Source organism: Saccostrea echinata, unplaced genomic scaffold (genome assembly GCF_033153115.1).
Source record: "Saccostrea echinata isolate AGI-Se365-2 ecotype Australia unplaced genomic scaffold, CSIRO_AGI_Sech_v1 ptg000062l, whole genome shotgun sequence".
Lineage (NCBI taxonomy): Eukaryota > Metazoa > Mollusca > Bivalvia > Ostreida > Ostreidae > Saccostrea > Saccostrea echinata.
Window position 1 is genome coordinate 5804706 of NW_026889811.1, and position 27056 is coordinate 5831761.

The 27056-nt window shown below is 33.6% G+C and overlaps 1 protein-coding gene across 1 annotated transcript in view; it reads right to left on the minus strand.

Annotated features, from left to right (window-relative positions):
• Positions 1-7957: 7957 nt before the first annotated feature.
• The window catches only part of LOC133175532 (ATPase MORC2-like), a 37330-nt gene continuing 18231 nt past the window's right edge, over positions 7958-27056 (minus strand). Inside the window, exons 22-29 of the mRNA XM_061310649.1 lie at positions 23516-23591; positions 23356-23398; positions 23177-23266; positions 16240-16273; positions 15876-16033; positions 15214-15346; positions 14942-15058; positions 7958-10335 (exon numbers count right to left, since the gene is read on the minus strand). Of these exons, the coding sequence (XP_061166633.1) occupies positions 10246-10335; positions 14942-15058; positions 15214-15346; positions 15876-16033; positions 16240-16273; positions 23177-23266; positions 23356-23398; positions 23516-23591 (741 nt within the window). The 3' untranslated portion in view covers positions 7958-10245. The remainder of the gene's footprint in view (positions 10336-14941; positions 15059-15213; positions 15347-15875; positions 16034-16239; positions 16274-23176; positions 23267-23355; positions 23399-23515; positions 23592-27056) is intronic.

Consider the following 27056-nt stretch of genomic DNA (forward strand, 5'->3'; position numbering starts at 1 on the left):
TAACAACGGATAGGTTGCTTGATTTCTATCCATACATTACTACATTGTACAGTTATAAGAAAAGTATATTTCACTTTTTCAATATTAATACCAAAAGATAGAATTCAAAATTTACACTTTGTTAATTGTTCTTCCATTCAAACTAAAGATTCTTGTTCCAGTCCATTTTTTTATGTATATAGAAACGGCAGTAAACAGGTGATTCAAGATGACGAAATTCTTTTTTTTTCTCAAAACTTACAGGGAGTGTTTGAAGTTGTAGATGGAAGGCAAATGTACTATAACATTTAGATTTAGATAACCTACCTGGAAGCACGTGATAATTTGCATAAGCCGCATATTTACATGAATTATCACGTGATCCCACGACAGTTATCATCCTCATACACACCAAAATACATGTACTTTTATTTAGGTTTTTAAATCCTACCTTTGGCTCAAACTTTGCACAACATATGCATACTGCAGAGAAATTCGTATCGCTTCCTCCACTCTGGGATCTTTTTATATATACTAACTATGCCTTGTGACGTAATGACAACCAAATATGAGTATACCTTTGTTTAAAGGCATAGCTTCTGATTTTAGAGGAAATTGTTATTATTGTCATGACACAGTTCATTCCGCTAAATTTTTTCTAACTAGCTCTTGGAGAGATGCTGTAAACTACTTGTACCATATCGAATTCAACATGAATATTCGTAAAATTTGTACGAGGGTTGATCCAAAAGTAGTCACAACTGCTATAAAATCTTTAATAATCGAAAGTTTTCATCAAAACATTACAAACTAATACCTCTGTCTATTTTGATTTTTGCCCTTTAAATTTCATTTAGATATCTGCAATGTATTTTTTATTTAATATTAAGATGAACACAACGTTGGGCTTTGTCTAACGCAGCACGACAAGAATGGACCGACGTCGTTATGACATTTCACTTGGACCTAAGTTTGAATCTGATAATATGCATACAACTTACACAAAATGGAATGCAATTAAAAAACAGTATTTGAACAAAATTCAAGTAATTTTAATACTACAACCCGAAACAAGACGGATGATAGCAAAATGGCAGTGAATATTATTAAAAAGAAGCACGCAAGAGGTTAAAAAAATATCCGGATGAACTGAAAATGAGTGCCGAAAAGTAAAACGACGTCGGTGACTCTCTTGCCGTGCGGCGATAGATAAAACGAACATTGGGTTTATCTTAATATTTTTTTAAATATATATAGTCGAATGAAATTTGAAATTTTAGGCAAAATTTGAAGGAGATTGGGGGATTAGTATATATGTCAAATTTTATTGATAACATTTGATAATTTAAGACCTTATAGCATTTCAAAGTGGTAAATTCAAAATCTACATGATATGCTTCTACTAGGTGTAAATATTTCTTTCAGAAATAGAAAATTCTAGAATGCATTTTATTTTCTTTTTTAAAAATAAGCTAATTAAAAAAAAAAATCATAAATCCAGTGTTCAAATTTGGATAAACATTTCACAGAAACAAACGGTGAGTAAGTTTTGGAAAGTAAGTTAAAGTATAGATATTAAATGGATGTCCTTTTTTCACTACGGAAAAATATGTTGCAAAAGAAATAGAAACGCATATTCAACACTTCAGTAACACGTGATGGTAGGAACTGACCTAATAAACCTTAACGCAAAATTCCTGTAAATGATAGCGATTATGACGCTTTTATTGTGTTTAATCCTGTTCGTGATCTAGCCTCAACTATTTCTAGTTTTCTGCTGTTTGTTTTTTGGCATGTACACATGTTCTGTTTAATTTTGCTTGTATGTTTTTTTTTGTTTATCCCTTTATTTATTTATTGATAATTTCCTAATGACCCTTTTTATATATACAAATACGCATTTAATATATTTAAGATTTTTTTTTTTCAAAATTTTTAGTCTCAGAATTTCGGAAAAAAAGGAAATTTAAAGAATTGTGGTCCCCCGCTTCCGGTGTCTTCGTGGTTGGGATGCAATCATTTATGGCGTATTGTAACTGTCTTGTTTGTGTGTCCTGTCTTGTCTGTTCATCATACAAATCTTACTTTTAAGGTAGTACACAATAGATAGATCGAATTTTTCCTCAAATTCATTTTTTTTGTTTGAAACTTTAAAATTTTACTATAGGATGCAAAAAATTTCATTTTATAAGCAATTTGAAAGAAATTCAACCGCACAATTTTTGCCATTATAGCTTGAAATATGACCTATCAGACCCCTGTAAGAAGACTGTGAAATCAGGCATTGCACTTCAGAATATGCATTTTTAAAAAAAATTATCGATTGATCTTTTGCAAACTTAAGTGATGATTTTTATAAATACTAGACAACTTTTCTGTAATTAAATTTCAGTAAATCATATCGATATACATTTGAGTAGAATGTGATAAGAAAAAATAAAACATACATAACCCAGGAATGGAAAACAACAACAAAAACAACAACAACAACAAAAAAAACAGAATGATGAAATAGAACCCAGATTAAAATGTGTCAAAATAAGGGACATTGAACCGGCAGTTTCAGATATTTTGGCGATTTAAAAAAAAACTATTCAATTCAAAATAATAAAAGAATATCAGTAGATGACGTCACAATATTTGACCTCAAGATATGACCTTGACCTTTATTGTGTATAAAGAATGGGGACTCCTTATGAATATGTCTAAATATCAGGTATCTACTAAACATGGATCAAAAGTTACTATGCATTTAATAACAGACTGTCATATTGCATGTAGATGACATAACCACATCCTAAAATGTAGGCTTTCGAAGGACCAATATAAGCTTATAGGATTCTCTAATCTTTTACAAAATATGGCGAAGAGCATATCACAACTAATTAATTTTCTAACAAAGATCATTAATTATTGACATTATAGTGATATTATTCTTTTTTTTCTAGTGTACTTAAGAGAAATGAGTGAGTTAAAACAGATTTCATGGGTGTTTAGTGCTACCTTAATCAATAAAAGTTACGGCAAAGGTTAAAGCTTCTCAAAATTGTGCCAAACTTCAAATCAAGGCCAACATATAATCCGAAAGGTCTTGCCACAAGTGATGCACATGTGAAAAAAAATACGAAAGCCCTGTATCTTCTGAAGCCAAAGTAAGGGCTAAAGTTAAATTTTTGATAAGTAGGTCAAACTTCTAGGTCAAGGTCTTGTAGTCAAAAATGATAGTTCTTTCTGAAAGGTGTTGCCATAGGTAATATACATTGTACATGTGAAATATAAAAGACCTATCTTCTCTCATTCAAAAGTTATTACCAATGTAAAAAAAAAAATGAAAAAGACTGAAGGTTAAACGAGGTCAAAATTAGAATACATTGGAAAGATCTTGAAACAGGTAATGCAGATGTCAAATATCACCCTCGCAATGTCAAGGCTCTGTGATTTCGGAACTCCACAATATGGAGTTCCGAAATCACAAAACCTTGACATTGTGAGGATGGTCAAATATGAATGTCCCGTCTTCTCTTATTCAAAGGTTATAATTGAAAATTTATGAAAAGTAGGTCAAATTACAAGGTCAAGTCACGGAGTCAAAAATCATAGTATATTTAAAAAGGTCTTATCACAGTTAATGTATGTGTGAAATATGAAAGTCTTCTCATTTAAAAGTTATGACTAAGGTTAACGTAATGTTTAATTTTTTTTTGAAAAGTAGGTCAAACTTCAAGTTCAAGGTCATGTGATAAAAAAATATAGTACAGTAATTGGAAAGGTCTTGTCACAATTAATGTACATGTGAAATATATGAGAGCCTTATCTTTTCACATTCAAAAGATGTAACCAAAGTTAAAATTTTTATGACAGACACTCACAGACTGACAGATTGACAGACGAATGAGATTTAATGTCCCTGCTTTCGGTGGGGAAAAATCTGATGCAGAAAAATTGTGGGGAGTAGTTGATACTCTTTCGCCTTTTCTGTCTGCGTATTACTTTTCTTATCTCGATTAATTTGACTTACTCTAATTTTAATCTTAACTTACCGTGTATCTAACACACCGACACACCTTTTTTGTTCTTCGCTTTCGCGAAAGCGAGGGGACATTAAATCTCAATCATCTGTCTGTCCGTCTGTCTGTCACAAAAACATTAACCTCGGTCATAACTTTTGAATGAGAAGAGATAGGGCTTTCATATTTCACATGTACATTACCCGTGACAAGACTTTCCATAATAAACTATGATTTTTGACCCCGTGACCTTGACCTTGAAGTTTGACCTACTTTTCAAAAGTTTTAACATTAAAATTGTTTAAATTGGTCATAACTTTTGAATGAGAAAAAATAATGTTTTCATGTTACACATGTATATTACCCGTGACAAGAACTTTCCAAATATACTATGAATTTTGACCCCGTGACCTTTACTTTAGAGTTTGACCTACTTTTAAAAAAATTATCTTTTCTTATAACTTTTGATCGAGAAGAGGTCGGGTTTTTATATTTGACATGTGCATTATCTGTGACAAGGTGTTTCCGAACTTGCTAGGAATTTTTGTGAAGTGCATTACTTTATTTAAATAAAAATTTTTTTTTATTTATTATACATGTATTTTTATCTATTATTTACATGTATTTATTTATTTATTACTGGTCTGTTTTTCTGGAAAAAAAAAACAAAACAAAAAAAAAACGTTGGTCATAACTTTTGAACAGTTGGTGCTAGGGCTTTGATTGATATTTCACAAGTTTATTCCATGTGAACAGACCTTTCTTTGGGTACCAACATTTTTTACCTTGACCTTGGAGTTTGACCTAGACCTTGGAGTTAGAGCTACTTTTGAGAGAAACTTTAACCTTGGCCATTACTTTTGAATGTTGGTTCTAGGGCTTTCATATTTCACTTTTTTTGGTACCAATATTTTTTTTTACCTCATGATCTTGACCTTGAAGTATGACATACTTTTGACAAGTTTTAACCTTAGCCATGATTTCTGTATAGTAGGTGCTAGGGCTTTCATATTTCGCACGTGTATTCCTTGTAACAAAACCTTTCTTTGGGTACTAATATTTTTGACTCACTTTATGATAATTGAATTTTAATCTTTTTCAATTACTTTTTGTTTAAACCTGGAGTTTCTTCGTCCATAAGAGAGAACAACTGTTTCAGTACAATCTTGAACAGAGAGATGCGTCTTCTTTGGAAAAAAAAGGGGGCGGGTAAGAGTGTTAAAAAAACCTTGCTAATTACCTTTTTTGGCCTTCTGGATGTCCAGGAGAACATTTTTAAAGAATTAATGAATTTTCACTAAAGATTCAATGGAGCCCTGGCCTAACACCTTAAAGGTGCTTGGACACAGATTTGAAGTTAATATTTTCTCAAATTTTTCTGCATAATTTCATGACTTATATGTTGCTATAGCATTTCATACTAAAATATAATAAAAAATCTTATTTCATCTCGAAGTTATTAAATCTTCGAATTTCTGGACGCGTTGGATTGACACATCCTTGCACTTTCACAAATTTTAATTTTATTCTTAATACTTAAGAAAAGTTGCAATTTTGTTGTGTATTAATGAAAAATATTTAAACTATAACCCAGAAAATTCAGAGTAGAAATGTTCGAAAGCAAAACCCACTCACAGTATTGTAAGTCCGTGCTCAGTGGTGTGTGAAGAGTTTAACAATTGAACACACCCGGTGAATCGTAAACAAATAACAGAGCTCGTGCCCTGTTTACAAAAAACAGGTTAATTTCACGGGTGTGTTCAATTTCTTAAACTCTGTACACATCACAGAGCACGGACTGACAATACTGGTGAGTTGGTTTTGCTTTCGAACATTTCTACTCTGAATTTTCTGGATTATAGATGTAATATTTTTCATTAATACATAACAAAATCGCTTCTTTTCTTAAATATTAAGGATAAAGTTAAAATTTGTGTAGGTGCAAAGATGTGTTAATCAAACGCATCCCGGAATTCGTAGTTCCAATAATTTCCAGATAAAATAAGTTTTTAATTACATTTTCGTGTGAAATGCTGTTGCAATATATAGGTCGTGATATTATACAGAAAATTTTAGAAAATATTAGGCTCAAATCTGTGTCTAAGCACCTTTAATCTCTGACCAAGGATTATGAATTTCACAATTTTGGAAGATGCACCCTTATTCATCATAACCATGCACTTTGTCTGCTAAATACCCAGGAGCAGAGAATTTTAAAGAATTAATGTGTTTTCAATATCTACTCAAACGCCTCATCCCAACACCAGAACCCACGGGCAATAAATTTCATAATTTAGGAAGAGGCACCCTTACTAATCATAACCATGCACTTCGTTTCTCTGCTTAATACAAATTTTCAAAGAATTTATGCATCTTCAGCATATAATTAATAGAGCCCTATCCTAACACCAGAACCCATGACCCAAAGGTCATGAATTTCACAAATTTGGAAGAGGCACCTTTACTTGTCATAACTATGCACTTAGTTTGTCTGCTTAGTACCCAGGACAAGAAAAGATTTTCAAAGAATTCATGAATTTTTACTATGAAATCAATAGAGCTTTGCCCCAACACCAGAACGCCCGACCCTGGGGCCATGAATTTCATTATTTTGGGAGAGGCACCCTTATTCATCTTAATTATGACTTTGTTTGTTTGTTTAATATCCGGAAGCAGAAAAGAATGTCAAAGAGTGAATACATTTAAATTATCTAATCAATAGAGTCCTACTATAACACCAGAGCCCAGACTCTGGGGGCCATGAATTTCAAAATTTTAAAAGAGGCATCCTTACTCATTTAAACAATGCACTTAGTTTGTCTGCTTAATATCCAAGAGGAGAGAAGATTTTAAAGAATCAATGCATGCACACTTTCAATATATATTCAATACAGGTCTGCCTTAACAAAGAAACCCTGACCCTGGGCCATGAATTTTACAATTTTGGAAAAGGAACCCTTACTCATAACAATGCACTTAGTTTGTCTATTTAATATTTAGAAGCAGAGAGAATTATTAAAGAATTAATGCATTTCTACCAAATAATCAATAGAGACCTAACACCAGAACCTGAACCAGGGGCCAGGAATTTCAAATTTTCGAAGAGGCACTCTTTCTCATCATAACTAGTCACATAGTCTGCTAAATATGCAGGGCAAGAGGAGATTTTTAAAGAATTTATGCATTTAACTACAAGATCAATAGAGCATCACCCTAACACCAGAACTCTGACCCTGGGGTCATGAATTCAAAAATTTTGATAGAGGGCTCAAAGCCAACAGTTTTGACTGCTTGATGTCCAGGAGTAAAGATTTTTTAAGATTCCATTAATTGATTGTTTTGGCCCCACCCCTCAGGACCCAGGTATGTGGAGATCATAAAATTAAAAATTTCTGTTCCCATTTGTCCATAAATGCTATATACCAAAATTAGTTGAACTTTGTTGAGTGGTCTCAGAGAAGAAGCTGAAAATGTTTCCATGTTAACGAAAGACCAACAATACAAAACAGCTAGGCAACCTAAAAAACTTCTACTGCTAAAAGTATCCCTTTATTATTGTACAATTAAACTACAGTAAAATTAGTTTGTTTCTGGATGTAAACCTAAATTAATTCAAAATTAGACAATTCGATTTGAGAAAGGTTTTATTGTTTCATTTCTTTAAAATGACAAGTTATATTTATATCGCAAGTTCACAATCTACATGTATTATATACAACCTTATTCTAGTATGTACAGACTTTTGCGCTCACACATATCATTCAAACTCATTGGTCTCGTGATATAAACAATGCCATTCTTGTGACCTGATAAAACACGTATTTACAAGTACACGGGTGTTTTGCGATGTGAAATGATATTCTCAATGATTGAAATTGTCAAAGCTCCAACACTCTTTAAGAAAAGGATGGTAAATCACAAGAAATTCTAACTTTACTCTTGTGACCCTTGTTTACAATATTCTTAAAAAATCTTAACTTGTAGTTCACAACCTTAACTATAAATATTCTGACCATATAAATTATACGCAGTGTAGTTTGATCAATTAAAAAAAAAAAATTTAAAGTACAAAACAATACACTTGTACTTATTTTTATCTTTTACTTTTCTCTAAATTAAAAACCAAAATAAAATTACCTATATTAAAATACCGACCTTGGAATTGTTAACTTATTTGCTATTTTCCCTCCAACTTTTTAATCTGCACTGTTGCAAAGACAACCACGTCAATTTGAATCATAATTATAAATAAACACAAGTAATTTATAAAATATGAAATAGCAACCTGAGAGTGAGTTGGGATTTTTACTTAAAAAAGCAAAACACTAAAAAATGCATATACACAAACCTACAAATAAAACAAATTAAAAAATGACTCTCTCTATAATTTAGGACATCAGAGAATATCTGTTCCACCATATTTTGTACTCCGTGCTTATGATTGGATTAGACTGAATCAAAAGTTAAAAGAAAAGTAATATATAATGGGTAATTTCTTCAGTTCCAAGCTTTTTGAAATTTGTTTCTTTCTCATTTTTCATGATTCTACTCAATAAAATACAAGATCCTGCATATTTTTTATTTTACTCATATGCCTAATACCACATAAATGAGAAAACTGCAGAAATTACCCACAGTATGCTGTAGAGCCAGAACATGACCTGTGATATATGTACCATATAAAACAGAAGTTTTATATGTATATTTTCATTTCATTAAAGAAGTTATCTATGTGATGGCATCTTTTACCGAATATCGAGTGATTTTGTCAGTATGTCAATTCTACAAGCCAAGTTATTCAATTATCACACATAACGTACTACTACATACAAGACTTGATTTACCAACACACATATTGTAGAACCTTCCATCATGACACATTAAAGAATTGGAATAACTTCCTAGCTCTGGCACACTGTATTTAAACACATACATGTTATAAAATTTACAAACATGTCTCACATACCAGTACACAAGAGAAAGGCTTCAGCATACCTTACATCAGACCTTTGGGTAGGTGAATTATTGTACACCTCTGATCAGATTAAATGATCTACCCCTTGAATTGGAGATTCATTTTCTCTTTTCATATTTCCATAAAACTTAATATATGTACTTAGAAAAATCCTGTATATGTTGCATTCATGGAAATGACGCACAAATCCACAGTCAGCATTTTTAATTCTACCTATATATTCTTAAGACTTTTGACCATCGCACATAAGATTTCTCAAAATTTACAGGAGAAGGAAAGGATTGTAACAATTTTGATTTAAAAAAAAAAAAGCATATATTGTCAACCGGGTCACTAATGCATGAAACATGAATCTAAGCAATGTTTTAAGACATGGAGAAAAACTGCACAAGACATAAAAACATTCTATGGGACATCTTGCCAAATCTTCAAATTACTGTCTTTTACAAAATGAAAATTTGGCACCAGTTGAAGAATCTTTTTGCAACTTTCTTAAATCTTTCACACTTTACAGCTTACGAAAGTTTCATGATCTAAGAGCCTGTGCTTTAAACAAAGTGTAATAATTTTCATAAGGAAAAACATCTTTTTTACAGCAACAAACCTGAATTATTTTGGTTGTGCTCTTCAATACTTAGCATTAAATTACCTTGATCAGGAGACTAAAAATAATCACACTTTGGTATCCTACAATCCAATCAAAGTATTATGCATTATCTTTCATACTTTGTGAAACAACATTTAAAATATGAAACAAAATAAAGCTGACTGGCTTTTTTTATGTAAATCTTTAAATCTTAATTATTATCTATTTATACCTTAATGACACCATAAACAATTCTCTAATTAACAAGCACTGAAAAATCAGTCAACACAGACCTGTGAATTGACTGATCAAAAATTGAACATTTTGTGTCTAACAGTGAACTGAACTACATAAACATGTTTGACAAAATAAGCCTATGTATCCATCACAATGAAGCAAAGCAACACCATGGTAAAAAACAAAAAAATTATTTTTGTGAAAATTTTGATCCTTGGTGGATTTTAATTTATAATGACTTATGGCAAGTGATGTAAGCATGGAAAAGGTTTGAGTAGTTCAAAACGAACCACCTTCTCATCACAGCATCAACAGATGAGAGGAGAATCATATCCCAGCATTCCAAACTCAGGGAGGACAACAAAGGGATATCCCAGTCACTGTTTAGGGGGATTCAGCAGAGAACTGCCCAGTAGTTACTTGATGAGATTTTGAGGGTTGGATCTGATGAGGTGGAGGTCCTATGTTTGTGACTGGACGGCCTGCTTTACACATGCGGCAAGGAGTTCATCGACTTGGTCTCCATCTGCCTCTGGATCGATATCAAATTCCTGCAAAAAGAAAATAAAATTAGACCAATCATCGATACTTTTAAAAATATTATAAGTAGTTAAATCCTCTAAGTACAAATATCAGCATTATTGAACTTTTTAAAGACTAGTATTGCTTTATGATATGGCTTAGGATTACCACTGCAAACATTACACTTGTGTATGCACACAACTTTTATCAGTCACACAAGAACTTCACTACAAGCATTATTTTGCACATCAAACTGTTACGTCGTTGATTTTATCTGCTGTAAATCTCTTTTTTTTTTATTCACACAGTTTTCCTTATGTACAACTTCCAGTACTGTACGTCTCAATTAGGTCCGTACTCAACGTACTGACACCACAGTGGATGACAATCTCTGTATATTTCTTTTTTTTATGGGGAAACAAGATCTGACTACACCTGTGGGAGTACTAAATGTACCCAGCATCTTGCATATATAACAACCAGAAGAGGGTCTTTAACAGATATTCGTAACAGTGTGACAAGAGGATCAATTTAACGTTTGGGTGGTCACCAATCACATTAACACTCCAGCATGGAGATCTAGCCAGATCAACTTCTCAGGTGGGAAAAACTGCATGTCATTCCCCCGTTTCAAATCAATCCTTACTGTCAAATAGCTAGATAATTTTCCTTAACATATTCATTCACAATGTACTGTTCAGTACATCACAGATCCTGTCAATTTCTCTAAAAAAAATGTATCTCTTTGGAAAAAAAAAATCCTTTCTGAGCCTGCACTATAATTTATGATACTGGTATTCAACTTTTCAAACTACCCTTTTAAAATGTTCATATTTTTCTTTCCTTCTCTAAATGTTTATTTAAACCTACATATATTCCATGTCAATTTGAAACATGATTTATTTGATCTGCTTGTTTTCTTTGCAAAAAATTGAAGAAAAAAAAACAAACAAAAAAACTAAAATCATCTTTAAAAAATTGTTTGGTTGCCCTCTCCTGACCCACTGGCTAAAAATGGCCTGACTCAAAACTTTTTGAAGCAATGTTTTTATGCATTCTGGATAATACATTTTGAAAATTCAACATTAATTTTTTAATCCTGAGTCCAAAGAGGGCAAACAAACATTATTTTAAAGTTCTAAGGCCTAACTAATAAATACATGTACATGGCAATCATTAAAAGAAAGAGTTATTTATTTTTTTTTTTTTTTTTGCATAGATTTTTTTTAGGGGGGAGGACAACCAAAGTCTAACTTTCATGATTCAGTCAACTTTTTCTTTAATTCTAAAAACAAGAGATATAAAAATATATTGTAAATAGATGAGAATTCTTAGTCTTATTTTAGGAGATAAAATAAAAATAGTCCATATGCATGATAGCTGATGTAGTAGAATCTGACAAGAAATAGTTCATTCTGAACTGATCTGCATACAATTACTTTTTTAGATTATGTAAAATGATGCATGGGAAATACTTTAACCACTACCCTTTTATGTAATATCAAGAAGAAACCAGTGACCTCTTTAGGAGGCCATCAAAGAAATAGGTCTAAAATAAATAAACCTGGCCATAAAGATTCAGTGTCTGTAACATATACATATTGGACCTATAAAATTGTCCAATGAATCTACAATAAACATTCTGGTTTCATATGATCCCTTGAATTCTAGTTTATCCTCTTAAAGGGCTTTAATTTAAATCTATTATGAAGAACCATAAAATGACAATGCTGTTACCGGAGCAAAAGAGACCAAAACGCTGAACATATGCACAATGTCAGCAAAGTAAAACATCAGCTATTCTGTGACTGTACTAAAGGTAACCAAATCCGTCCAGAAAACATTTAATATGTTTGTGGCAATCCGACAGAATGCCATATAAAATACACTCTCAACTAAATGTAGGAGGGATTTAAGTTTGTCCTCTACGCTATTACAGAAAACTTGTTCAGTCCTAGGGAATTTCACTAACAAATCATTTTGGGGGGAATAGTTTTCAGCACTCATTTAGCAAATTTAATAAACTAATGTGCTAAATGACCACTGCTAAATGACTTTTGCTTATAGGTATTTATATCTAAACTGACGTTAACAAGATAAACAACAAAGAACAGTAAATATTTTTGAAAATTCTCACATTTCTACTTTTTATTGGCAGTTTTCTGCAAAGGATTAGAATGGGTTCTAAAACAGTATTATAGAGCTTCAAATTTCAAAGCTGTCTCTTGTCGACCATACAAAAGACCCAATAAAAGGCATCCAATAAAATACAGGTGTTCAAAATTAAAATTAAATGTTGATTCAAAACCTTTTCATCCTCTGCCTACGTATTGGTACGTATAATGAAACTATCTAATTTTGTGGTAACATTCTTTCCCTAGTGAGACCATTTCATCAATGTAAAAAAAAACATGAAACACATAGAAGTGATGCTACTGTTGATAAACATTTCAAAATAAAAGGTGTTTACAAAATTATACATATATTCTTTCAAATTTCGGCAAAAAACTTCCACATCCAGAGAAAAAAAAAACCTTTAGTATAATTTCTTCTTTATTTTTTCTCACAGAATTTAGTCTTGTGATTTTTATTTCCTTGGTAAGTTAGTCCCATTTAAAAACAAACAAACAAACAAAAAAAAGAACACCTTCAAAGCAGTATCGCTTTGTAATCACTGCACATGAAGATTTAACCAGAAAAAAAATTTCATACAGCAAACGCCTGTTAATTTTCCTGAACATTACAAAAAAAAACCCCAAGCAATTAATAGAGATTCTTATCAGTCCATGTAAACGAAACTCTCTAATGTCGCCAAAATGCTGTCTTCCCCTTTTCAGTAGAATATGTAACGACTAATATTCTTAAAATCGATCCAACATCCCCTTTCTAAAAAAAAACAAGGAAAGTTTTATCCGGCAATGGGAAAGAAATGCTATCGGCCCTTTTAACGGAAGAGTTTGCGTTTGGAAAATAATGGTCCCTGGGTGCACATCAATCATGAAGCAAGCAACAGACGACATTATCTGCAGTATGGAGGTGGCAAAATTTGCCATTGCAAGCCGGGATGTACGCCAATTAATTCTGTATTGGAAGATGGTGTATTGATACTGGCTATTAATGCTGACAATAATATGAATATTGATGCTGTAATGTATAGGCTTGTCTGAAGAGGGCCTCTCTCTCTCTGAATTCCATGTATTTTTACTGCCCAAATCATGCAAAATGGTACTCTAGCAACAAGATAACTTTAACCAATAGAAAAAAGAAACGTCAAGACCCTCATCTTTAGTGCACTTGTATGAAATCCTAAGCATCACGATGAGAAACACGTGTTTCCATTCAAACAAACATCAACTTTCATAAGATGGTAGACTATAAACTGTAAAATTTCACAAAGGCTTTTTTTCACATTAGAAGTTTTACTGATAAGACCAAAGAGCCTTAGTCTCTAAGCTGTTAAATCTGATAGATGTTGGACATGCTTTCCAAGTTTCCTGCATTTACTTTCTATTCGTGCTGAAATTTCCAAGATAGGAAAGATTAGAAAATTTATCGCATTCCATTTTTAACCCAACTCAGTTAAACTGCAAGAGTGTTATATCCTGATGCTCAATTCTCACACGTAGTCTTGTTACCTTGAAGAATGACATTGCGAACAGGGACACATAAAATATCAGATAAATTCAATTTGTTTCATTTACTGAACTGCTGGTAATCGGAACAATTTCTGAAGATTATTTAAAAAAAAAAAAAAAAAAAAAAAAAAGCGAGATACAATTATCTACTAACAAGGATCATAAAATCACATACAGGACAGGCTTGTCCCTTAGACCCAGGGGCTGGGGAATTTCCCTGCCTATAATGAAATCCCTGGTTACTCTAGTTTTCCCCCTCAACCCCCTGTTAGGGGAGGAACCCCAAACCCCCTTCTACTTTTAGACAATACTCCATTTTTCTATAAATAACACTGACTTGATAATATTTTTTTACCAAGAGGTCAACAGCACAACTTTCAAAGGGTGGAGTTACATTTTAACAAAATTCTAATTTTTTTTATCTAAGCTTAGAATAATTAAGATATTTTGAGATACATTTCATAATACACTGATCATGATAAGGTATGTATAACAAGAAATCATGATAGTTGAACTTAGTTTTCTTGAACACTGATATCATGAATACCAGAGATATGTCGAAGGAGTTGGCAGTCCCAACCATGTTTTTTGCAATGTTTTTTTTACACTCAATATCTCAAAACTTTGGATATCTCAAAGTTTTATTTTGCTCCTGTTCAGTTCGAGATAACAAGATTTAAATGTATTTCACTTTTATAAACTTACTGCAATATATATTACAAAAATATTTCATAATGGAATGAGTGTTTTGATAACCATTTTGTAAACCATGCATCACAATACAATAATGTATATACAGTTGAACTTCGGTATCTCGAACACCGAATACTGATATCTCGAATATCATGGATATGTCAAAATGATTTGGAGGTCCCAACCCCTTATTCTTTAAGTATTTTACCCTGGATATCTCGAAGTTTTTTCTAGGTCCCATTGAGTTTCAGGTAACGAAGTTTGACTGTATATTAGAATACTGCCCGCGTCCTATCTAATGGCTTACCTCATTGATTGACTTGAGGAGTTTGGCTATCAGTTTCCTGACAGATGACAGTTTGGATACGGCCGCATCGCTCTCCTGTTTTCTCTGTGCTGCCTCAGTTTGAAAATTTCCAACCAACTAAAAAAGAAGGGAAAAAAACAAACTTCAAAACTATCCTTCATTTTTATGACACAGTTTCATCCAAACACACTACCCTTTAAATTCATGAATTTTTTAATTCATTGTTTATTTTCCACAATTTTCAATTTGGAAAATGTATTAAAAAATCCTACTTTTCGCAGGCCTTTCTCGTAGTGATCAAAAAAATCATCTAGGGGGAAATTTGCCAGTTCCTGCAGCGTCATGGTTGTGATAGTATCCTTCTCCATGATCCACTGAGGAGGCAAGAAGTATCGCAAACAGGTCCTACAAAATAAAAAAAAAACTTCTACATACCAAACTGATTCCAATGCAAAATTTTTATTCTTTATTAGAGATATGGGAAGTGCAAAACTGTCATAGGACCCTCTTGAAAAAAGACAAAGACTTATGAATACAAAATTCTTATAAAATATGATGTACATTTATTACTCAGTCTGCTTCAGCAACAACAGAAAGAAGACCTTATTATGCATTCTAATGCTGATATGGATATATGGCTGATATGGATATAACTGTTGTAATAAAAATTTAACAACTGGAATCTCATCAGCTTAAGAAACTCTTTGGTGGATGTTTTTTTTTTTGCATGTTTTCTGTAGCAGCAACAGTTTTATGATTTGCACAGAGTTTTATGATTTGCACAGATCGATGATACTTCTTTCCATGAATTAATCTAATAATCGTGAACCAAATATGATACACTCGCTACCTTCATGACTCTAGAAATATGAAGTTTCATCATTTATCTACTGTACAATGAAAAGAATAGGAGCAATGAACTATGAAACCTAACCTGTAGCCGTTAGCGATTTCCTCTGTCACCTGATCAGATGACGTTGCCACGGCAGTTGTTGCTGTTGACGATGATGGCGTCTCTGCCGCTGTGTCCTGGGAGGAGGCCGGGGAGGGTGGGGTGTGATTTGTGGACTCTGATGAAGGTGGATGACCATTCTACAAAACAAACTTCACTCATTCATCATCTATATTCTGTTTCTCATTTGAAATATATTTTCAATCATTTTTTAAAAACAGTTTAAACATATGAGTATTTTCTTGTTTCTCATTTATTTCTAAACCTGGGTTTATGGAATGCAGATCAAATAAGATAATGTGGCATTTTTGAATAACAGCCATTTACATTTGAGCACAATACTTACAAGGAGTTTGATATCTGTACCACCTTTGTCAAACCTGAAGGAAAAAAAAATAATGTAAAGAAAGGTTCTGTTTCTCTGAATTAAATGCACAAATTTCCTTTCTGAGTGTAATTTGATAGGGACCAACCAGCAATACAACAGTAGTTTTTCATTAATACTTATTTTAGTTTTAGCTCATGTTTTGTGGTCTGGGTTCAAACATTAGATGAGGCTAATAAAGCAAACAATATGGTTCCCCACTCTGACTGATAGGACAGCATTGTATTCTGACAATACCCTGCACTGTAATGACTACTCTACTTCTGTCCAAAATAAACAGTAACTTTACAACTTTTTTCAAGGGAAGTGGAGCCAACACAATTTAATTAAGTTCTTTAGAGTGTCTCTGGAACGTGCCAGGGATAAGACCTGGTGGGGAAAACACCACCCAGGACCCAGCATGCCTGTCCCCAATCACACCACTGCCCTACCATAACAGTTCAGTTCTGGGGACTTGATAAATAAAGTGGTTGAGAATCCCCACTGAGAGAATACACTGCCTCCATAACCTGTGGTCAGTCCAGTCCCAATACAAAAGCTCAGAACTCTTAACAAAGGTAAGGATTATCTCCCCAGGACAACTCCTCCATAGCCCCCCTTATAATTACCTCATTACAAACACCACACATTAACAACTTGTTTTATTATCTACACGGAGAAACATCTCAAACAGCCCGAAACACTGAGGTATGTATCAGGAGCTTGGTAAAATATTGACGGAGGAGTGATAATTGTGGCCTTTGCTGGCTAATTCTTGGTATAGCACACGTGGCCACACACCACCGCATGGCTACTGAGGTGTATGGCATCTGACACTACGACTAATCAGTCTCTATCCCCTACCTGTACATCTATTGTTCCAACGTGATATCAATGTTTTCAAACAGATTCCAAATATTGTAATTTGTCACCTCTCGGTTGACATCTTGTTGACTATGGTACAATATGAATCAAATGATAAGAATTCCAATGTACGTCACTGAGAAATTAATTTTTTTTTTCCCCGTGATCGTATCCCATCTCCAATTGCCATTACAGATATAATGATCCTTGATCACTTACCAGTGTTAAATACATAAGAATTTTATACCTTCTTACATAACAACTAACATTTCAAGGTATTAACTTTCCCAAAATGGGATTCTAATAAGAAATCTTAAGTAACTTCACTGATATTAAAGCTCCAATTCAAGCACCTCAGTAGTGTTAAATTATGAAAGGAATCTCAATTTGTTATGAAAAAGATGAAGAAAAATGATATATCACATTCAGGCCCAAATATTATAATGTTGGGAATTTCATTACCGGTATATTCTTGCAAATGGCCTTTATATTTAGGAAGAAAATTGACAATTAATTACAGACTTTTAATGAAGATTGCTTCTCCTGTCCAAGTAAAGTACGATGCTATATCAATAAATTTTTCTTCTCAATTTTGGAGTTCCTGCAAGACTTTTCATATTTATTTTTTTGGGGATCATAAAAAGTAGAAAAGAAACATTTTTTTTTTTCAATCTCACAAATGATTTTATTAAAGAACAATGAGGAAGAGCACCTCATCAAAAGATCATTCAAAGCAACACAGCCAACACAAGATCTAAGGCCACTTGCATTAGTGCACCCGCAGAAAGAAAAAAATCCATGTAACATCTGATTAAAATTTCATCAATGTCGAGACACGGGTGTAATTTTCCCTTGTCAAATGACCACAGACCCTGGTCTCTTTGTCAAATGATACTCCCACTGAAGAAAACGATCACTTTGCTTCCAATCACTGCATCCCAGAGTCAGTATCAATGACCTAACTGGCTCATCACAAATACCCAGATCAAACGATTCCCTCATGACTGGGGACTCCATTATGCTGGATGCTTCCTTTTGATTAACAGACTTTAAAGAAATCAGAAAATATACTAAAGAATTAGTTGTAATAAACTATGCATTTACTGCTACATTATTTATTTTCACTCTCAGTTCACAAATTCCTAATTTTTTACATATAAATGCATGTATATACTCTTATGAGGGGAAAGGGAAAGGGGTTGAGGGATTGGGATGGGATGTGTGTGTTGAATCTATGGTTTATTACCCCTAATACTGATGAACAGCTAGTGTAGACTTTGTAGAGTTAACACACCATTTTTTTTCTATAATATATAAGTAAATTGATTAACAACAATAATCAAGATTCAGCATGACAGTCTGAAAAGAAAACTACACTAGGAAAATATATATTATATATTCATCACTCAGTTTCATTAAGAGAGAAAACCATAAAAAATTAGCAAGAAATAACTTAACCCCACAAAAAATAATAGTTGCGAGTCCCCACAGAGATTTGAAGCATTATGCAGTCCATTGCTAAATGAAATCCTTCAGCATTTGCTAATATCGGCAAATTACACATAAGGGACAGTGCTAATTGCTTCACATAGACATAAAATTATATTGCTTACAATTGGTTAAAATTTACAACTCGACTGTGGACGGTACTTGTAAATTTTTAATCACTTTCGCAAAGAAATAAACTCTTTATTCCCAATTGCCATGCTGCTGTGTCAGAACCAACGAAGATGCCTGAAATTCTCGACAGATCTAGCCAGAACAATAATAAGGAAAACACATTCTGTGATAGGCAAGCAGCTAAATTTTACAAGTAAGGTGCCGAAACATCTCCAAAAGAAAAACATCTCGCACGTCGGGCCACCAGTCAAATGCAATCTACATCCCTGAAGAAAATAATTCTTTAAAGAATTCGCTAGAGATCTCTGTATCTATCCGGAGGCAAGGTGTCAATCAAAAAATGGATTATGTGATTATATTCCTAAAGGAACAAGGATTCAGGAATAGGAACAGCTGTCACAGATAATTTGGATAGAGACCCAAAATATTCACAGGAACTGGTGTGAAAACATTGGAAGCAGTGAAGGTTTCATTAAGTAAATGGAAAAAGAAGTCCCAGCTAATCAAAGATTTCTTGACACACCAATACATTTTAGTAATTATTGGTCTGGTTTTTTTTATGCAAATACACCATGAGTAATAATGGGGAAAAAAGAAAATGCCATAAACAGAGGCTTCGATAGTGTTAAAAAATCTCCAAATTTTAAAGCTAATTTCTTTTTAAAACATACATGAATTGTGGCAGTTTAAATGTTGGACATTCCTCAATAATTTGTACTCTTTCTTCATTTAAATGGCCTAGAGGTGGTCCACTGTGTCAGATGGGGTAAGGACGGTACATTTAAATGTCAGCATCATGCAGTGAAATGATAGCGTCAAGAAGATCCAGGACAATGGACACAAAAGACAGGGGGGTGACTGACATAAACAGCTCCTTAGACTGACCAGTATAACGGGACAATTTTATCTGATGGTGTCAGTGGTGGATCTCCATATAAACATTGTCTTCGTCTTATGACTAACATCACTAAGAATGGGTGTGAAAGGCCTTATCAAGATGGTATAGGAATTAGGTCTATTGGACATACATAAACCTCTCAGTGGCAGTCTTGCTGTAAATAGAAGTCACATTGTATGAGAGAGAATCAAGGCTGGAATGAGTCACACAGACAACCGTACAAAGGGAAATAACCCCCACAATTCCTCTGGACTAGGAGCAGGTTACAGGTGATTGTAGTGAAAGAGCTCCATTTCTCAGTATTATACTTTCACGTAAATTAGTTGAATTTGATTCATGGAGAAACATTTGTTTAAAAATATGGTTATCCTCTAAATTATGAAACCAGAACTTAGCAACAGTCAACATTACTTGATGATGGGTGATATTCGCAAAAATATTGAAAGTGCAGAATCTATGTGCACTTGTTTCACCTTTATTTGTATAATCCAATAAATATTGCATGTAGTTAAGGGCTGCACCTCAGTTGACAATGGTTTTCCTGGGAAGAAAATTTTCAATCTTACCTTCAACTATATGCAGTATTTATATATTATATCTTCAACAGTTATACTGTAGTTTTCAAATACCTTGCAATTGTGACAATAAATTGTGTAACAAGGGCACCACAAAGTGGAGCATCCCTTCACAAAAGAGCACACTGATTAGATATAAATTACTACTTGTGTAACTTTCGTTATGCATGCACTCACTCACCCACCCACACAACAGAAGCGCATTACTATATACCCTTCAACTTCGTTACAAGGAGATAATAAAGCTGCAATGATTTTTTTTCTTCTCTTACAATTCCTCAGTAAAGCTGCATCATACTTATAATTTAATGCAAGACTGATATTTCTACAAATTTTCATTTAGAACTAGAAAACTGACCAGTCAGCAAGGGCCCCTTCAAGGGGTAGAAACATAAGGGTGCAGCTTACAGAATGAGAATTTTAATTGATTACAAAAATTGAAAAATATACAAAGAAGAATATGCAATAACAACTGTATAAAATTTCAAGATAATTCATAAATATCCAACAACCTGTAAAGAGTATCCCTGTATTTACATAAGGCAGTAAAAAACATCATATCTATAATAACTCAATTAAATGTATATTTAAACAAGAATAAAGCATGTGTTTTATAAAATGCCAGCCTTCAGTGAATGCAAATATCACCCAGGCTTGACCTTACCTTCAAAACAAACATCAACTGCAGACAAATGTTAATTTATCTTAAAGTGACAAAGATAAGCCTGGAAAATTTTCTGCCCTAGACAAGATAATTAATCCCAGGGGATTAATTGTACTGCTCTCACATTCTTTTCTCCCAAGTTTACAATAAGAACTTTTTCAGTAATGATGGAATGAGTTTATTATTGGACTACTGGTTAAAATTAATAGTATTCTTGAATTTACATATGGCAGCAAAAAAAAAAAAAAAAAAAAAAAATTAATAAATAAATAAAATAAGTAAATAAATAAAAAAAACCCATTAAAAAAACATATCTTTATGTATATCTTGTTTTTTTTAAGAAAATCATAACTCATTGTGTATTTTACCAAAATAAAGTATGAACATTATTTAAATCCACATTTCAGAGAATGTAAATCATTCAGAATGGACCTTAACTTCAAAACAAACTTCATTTGCAGACAGAGGTGTTAATTAATCTCAATTTGACAGAAACAGATAAAGCTTTGGATTTTCTTCAAGAGGAAAGTTAATTAATCTCATAGGACTAGTTGCAGCTTTCACAGTTTACAATAGGAACATTCTCAGCAGTTATCTCTCTTTGCCCTGGCATTCATTCTAATGTAAAGTTAAGGAATCTACCCCACCACCCCAGCTCCAAAGTGGATGACATAGAGAACCAAACTTAGCATCAAAATATGTCTTACTGCCTCTTCAACCAACATACCAAATTTGAACTTAATTGGTCAACTACAAAAAAGTTATTGGAAAAAAAACAGAAAATTTGTGGATGGAAGAATGAGAGACAGACAGACAGAGTGATTACTATAGGGAACCCAGAATTCCTTGCAGGGCCCTAATTAGACATGCATTGAATTGCCTGACAATACATACATGTATATGATTATTACCTAATTCATTACTCATATGGTGTACTTTTTTTCCATAATTGTGCCCTTTTAACAATTCACAGCTTACTTATTTACAATGTGTATAAGAAAAGAAGTACATCATCTTGTTTCTGACAATCAGGTAATAGTACAAACCTAAGGAGAGATTTTTTCTTCCACTTTTATTTGTTGTTGTTGAAAAGACACAGTGCACAGTACTGGTAAATATCAAAATATGGGACATAATCACACTTTTGTTCATTAATTGATACATATTTTCTAGATTTGTTCATAATGACAATCTTAACTTTCTCAGAAGCAATAGGACACAAATGCCACAGTGCTCACCAGATGCCATCTTAGCTCAACTAAATTTCAAAAAATATAAAAATATTTTGTAACTTCACTTTCTTTCCATAATTTCTTTTATTACCTATCCATATACGGAATGTAGACTTCCGACTGTACACATTTTTTTTGCCCTTTAAATACTAATGGCACTTTCTTTCATATTTGACTACGGATATTGGCCAAGCAGTTGTAAAGAAAGTAAGGTATATAATAAAAGTTCCAGATAGCAGTAACACCAGATTACTGCCACTTTTCAGTCTATCCAGTTCAATATGACATTGTGAGCTGAAGTCCAATATGGTAGCTTTATTCTGATATGACTATTTTTTTAGAACAAATTTCTGAAAAAAAAAAACTTAAGATGTTCAGATTGGGCAATTCAAAGCAAATCATTCCATCGACTTATGGTTAATCAACACAGCTGTGCATTCAAGAAATAAACTCCCACTAGTGTGTGTAACATAATTCTGAACAGTTATTAGGGGAGAAAAGGTTCTGTAATGTCACACATCAGGTATCAGAATTTCCTATATACAAGTACTCCACTGACCACAGGTAAGATTTTCACGTGTTTTCCCTCTATCATTGCAACATTAGCTATTATCACGCTGAAGTACTCATATTCATGTGATGTCAGTTGTTAAGATATTGATCATTGACTATATCATTTGCACCCTTATTTTCTTTTTTAATATTTGACTAAATGCTGGTAAATCACATTTCCAAGTGTTTATGAACTGTTTCATTCATCATCTTTAAGTCTATATCTCAGAAAATGTCTTCCTGATCTACAGATATTCTATGAAAGCACAAAATCACTCAAAGCTCACACTACTTCATAACCTTGATCACAATCGAGTATTGCATTCTATTCATGAGTTAAGTGTGCATCACTGTGCCTAAACATACAAAACATGGAGCTAAAATTCAAAATGTGCAAGCTTCTGCATCTTTACATAATGCAGTTATGATCTTTTCCAAATCCATCTAAGGTATTCCACCTATATAATGTACTATAATAAGAAACCAGTAATGTGACACTATATAAAACACTTACCATTTATCATACTTGTCCCTGGGATTGTTATCAAATTTGACTTTCCATTTCTTGTCTGCGTGGTTGACTTTAACCACCCTGCCAGTGTACCTAAAATCAAAAAGAAATCCCGACATTACTTAAAATCCTCCTCATTCCATTTCATTATTCCTCCAAACATTACTCCATACAAAACTTACCATTTCTTACTGACTTGAACTTCTACTTTGGTCCCAATTTCACCTAAAATTTAGGAAAAAATTGCAATATGAACCATAAATTAGAGACATGCACAATTATTTTCGTAAAATACATGTACTTCAACCATACCAATATGTATGAATTTTTTGCACTACTTACTATCACTGTCAGCATCTGTTGACGACAATCGACCTACGTCATTGTCTTCTACTTTTGAATCATCTTCACATGAAGACTGCAAAGAAAATATACCTTCTTTATTCTAAATATTGCAACACACCCCAATAAGCTACAAAACTTGAGACTGAATGCATCAGAGTTTGGGTAACATAGGGCCTGGACTAGGGCTACCCTCACCATAGGGTTAGCACCTAGAAAAAGTGAGAAAGCAGTGGCCGTAATTCAATAACCTTAGCATTTCCAACTTGAACAGTTTGTCTTAACATAGTTGCCCTCCCTTATTGATTTTCTACTTCCAGTATATGATCCAAGGGCCTTGAATCACTCTTCTGATAAACTGTACAACCTATCACTTCTATTTGAAGCCTCTAAGTATCCTGTATATTTAGAAAAAGCCTTGAAATTCCAAAGGAAGATCATCATGACCTACATTTTAGATGAAACACTCTGAGAACCCAAGATGATTCTAAGCCAATTAGTACCTGAGAGTAGGTCATGGTAACCTACTTATCACTTGTCATTCTCTGAGGACCAAAAATGCATCAACTAAGTTTAATGATTCTAAGCCAATTAATACCTAAAATAGTTTTAAAATTATAACCATAAAATTTCAAAAGTAGGTCACAGTGACCTACTTTTAAGATGACATACTTTGAGGACCCAAGATGCATCAACTGACAAAGTTTGATGATTCTAAGCCAACAAGTACCTGATATATTTAAACAAGAGGCCCATGGGCCACATCGCTCACCTGAGCACATTGGCAAGGCAAAAGCACAAATCAGTTCAGTATTGAAAAGATTGGGGGGGGGGGGGGGGGGGGGCTTGAATTTTAAACTACCTGATGATGCTTTCATGTCAATATAACAAATGGCTTTGTTGTACTTGAGAAGATTTTTTAAAAAATTTCCCATATATTCCTTTGTAAAAATTTGATCCCCCATTGTGGCTCCTCCCTATCCCAGGGGTCATCATTTGAACAAACTTGAATCTACACCACCTGAGGATGCTTCCATATAAATATGACTCATCATGGCTTTGCTGTTCTGAGAAGATTTTTAAAGATTTTTTCTATATATTTCTATGTAAAACTTTGATCCTCCATTGTGGCCCCACCCTACCCCCTGGGGTAATCATTTGAACAAACTTGAATCTACACTACCTGAGGATGCTTCCATATAAATATGACTCATCATGGCTTTGCTGTTATTGAGAAGAAGATTTTTAAAGATTTTTTCTATATATTTCTATGTAAAACTTTGATCCTCCATTGTGACCCCGCCTTACCCCCTGGGGTCATGATTTGAACAAATTTGAATCTACACTACCTGAGGATGCTTCCATATAAATATGACTCATCATGGCTTTGCTGTTCTTGAGAAGAAGATTTTTAAAGGTTTTTCCTATATATTTCTATGTAAAACTTTGATCCTCCACTGTGGCCCCGCCCTACCCCCGGGGGTCATGATTTGAACAAACTTGAATCTACACTACCTGAGGATGCTTCCACGTGAGTTTCATCTTCCCTAGCTTTGTGGTTCTTGAGAAGAAGATTTTTAAAAGATGCTATTAATTTTTCACTAATTCTTTATTATTTCCCCTTGAAAGAGGGCGTGGCCCTTCATTTGAACAAACTTGAATCCCCTTCACTCAAGGATACTTTGTGGCAAGTTTGGTTGAAATTGGCCCAGTGGTTCTTGAGAAGAAGTCGAAAATGTGAAAAGTTTACAGACGGACAGACAGACAGACAGACAGACAGACTACAGACAAAATGTGATCAGAAAAGCTCACTTGAGCCTTTGGCTCAGGTGAGCTAATAAAGCCATAAAATTTCAAAAATAGGTCACAGTGACCTCATTTTCAGTCAACTAACTCTACAGACCCAAGATGCATCAACTGAAAAAGTTTGATGATTCTAAGCCAATTAGTACCTGAAATATTTAACTAAAGCCATTAATTTTCTAAAGTAGGTCAGGTGACCTACTTTTCAGTTGTACTCCGAAGACACAAGATCCATTAACTGACAAAGTTTGATGATTCTAAGCCAAATAGTACCCGAAATTTAATTGCAGTCATATAAATTGAAAGGTAGGTCACGGTGACCTACTGTTCAGTTGACCTACAATGAGTACCCAAGATATATCAACTGACAAATTTTGATGATTCTAAGCCATAAAATATTAAATACAGCCATAAAATTTCAAAAGTAGGTCAGGGTGACCTACTTTTTTGTTGTCATACTCCAAGGACCAAAGATGCATCAACTGACAAAGTTTGATGATTTTAGGCAAATAAGTATCTGAAATATTTAATTAAAGCCATAAGTTTTCAAAAGTAGGTCACAGTGACCTACTTTTCAGTCGACCTACTCCGAGGACCCAATATATATCAACTGACAAATTTTGATGATTCTAAGCCAAATAGTACCCGAAAATATTAAATACAGCTATAGAATTTCAAAAGTAGGTCACGGTGACCTACTTTTCAGTTGTTGTACTCCAAGGACCCAAGATGCATCAACTGACAAAGTTTGATGATTCTAAGCCAAATAGTACCTGAAATATTTAATTAAAGTCATATAAATTAAAAAGTAGGTCAATTGACCTACTTTTCAGTTGAAGTTTTTCGGGGACCCAAGATGCATCAACTTACAAAGTTTTATGATCATAGGCCTTAAAATGTCCAAATTATGCCTCTTAAACGCTTTGAAATCGAATGGCTGCAAAGTTCAAAAAGTAGGTCACTGTGACCTACATTTTAATAAATGTTTTATGGCCCCAAGATGCATCATCTTACAAGATTTAATGATTCTAAACCTCTCAATTTTCGAATTAATGACCTTTATTGTTTTGAAAAAGATTAGCCATAAAATTCAAAAAGTAGGTCAAGAAGACCTACTTTTTAGTCGACGTACTCTGAGGACGCAAGATACATCAACTGACAAAGTTTGATGATCAAAGGCCTTAAACTGTTCAAAATATGCCTCTAAATCATTTTGAAAAAGAACGGCTGCAAAATTTAACAAGAGGCCCATGGGCCACATCGCTCACCTGAGTAACTTTGGCCATGCTGTTCATTACCAGACTTCCCCTCTTGTAATACCTATTGTGGCCCAGCCCTACCCCCGGGGGTCATGATTTTAACAATTTAGAATCAACACTATCCCAGGATGCTTCCACATAAGTTTCAGCTTTTCTGGCTCAGTGGTTCTTGAGAAGATTTTTAAAGATTTTTCCTATATATTTCAATGTTTCCCTATTGTGGCCCCGCCCTACCCCCGGGGTCATGATTTGAACAATTTAGAATCTACACTATCCCAGGATGCTTCCACATAAGTTTCAGCTTTTCTGGCTCTGTGGTTCTTGAGAAGAAGATTTTTAAAGATTTTTTCTATATATTTCAATGCAAAACTTGTATTCCTTATTGTGGCCCTGCCCTACCCCCGGGGGTCCTGATTTGAACAATTTAGAATCTACACTATCCCAGGATGCTTCCACATAAGTTTCAGCTTTTCTGGCTC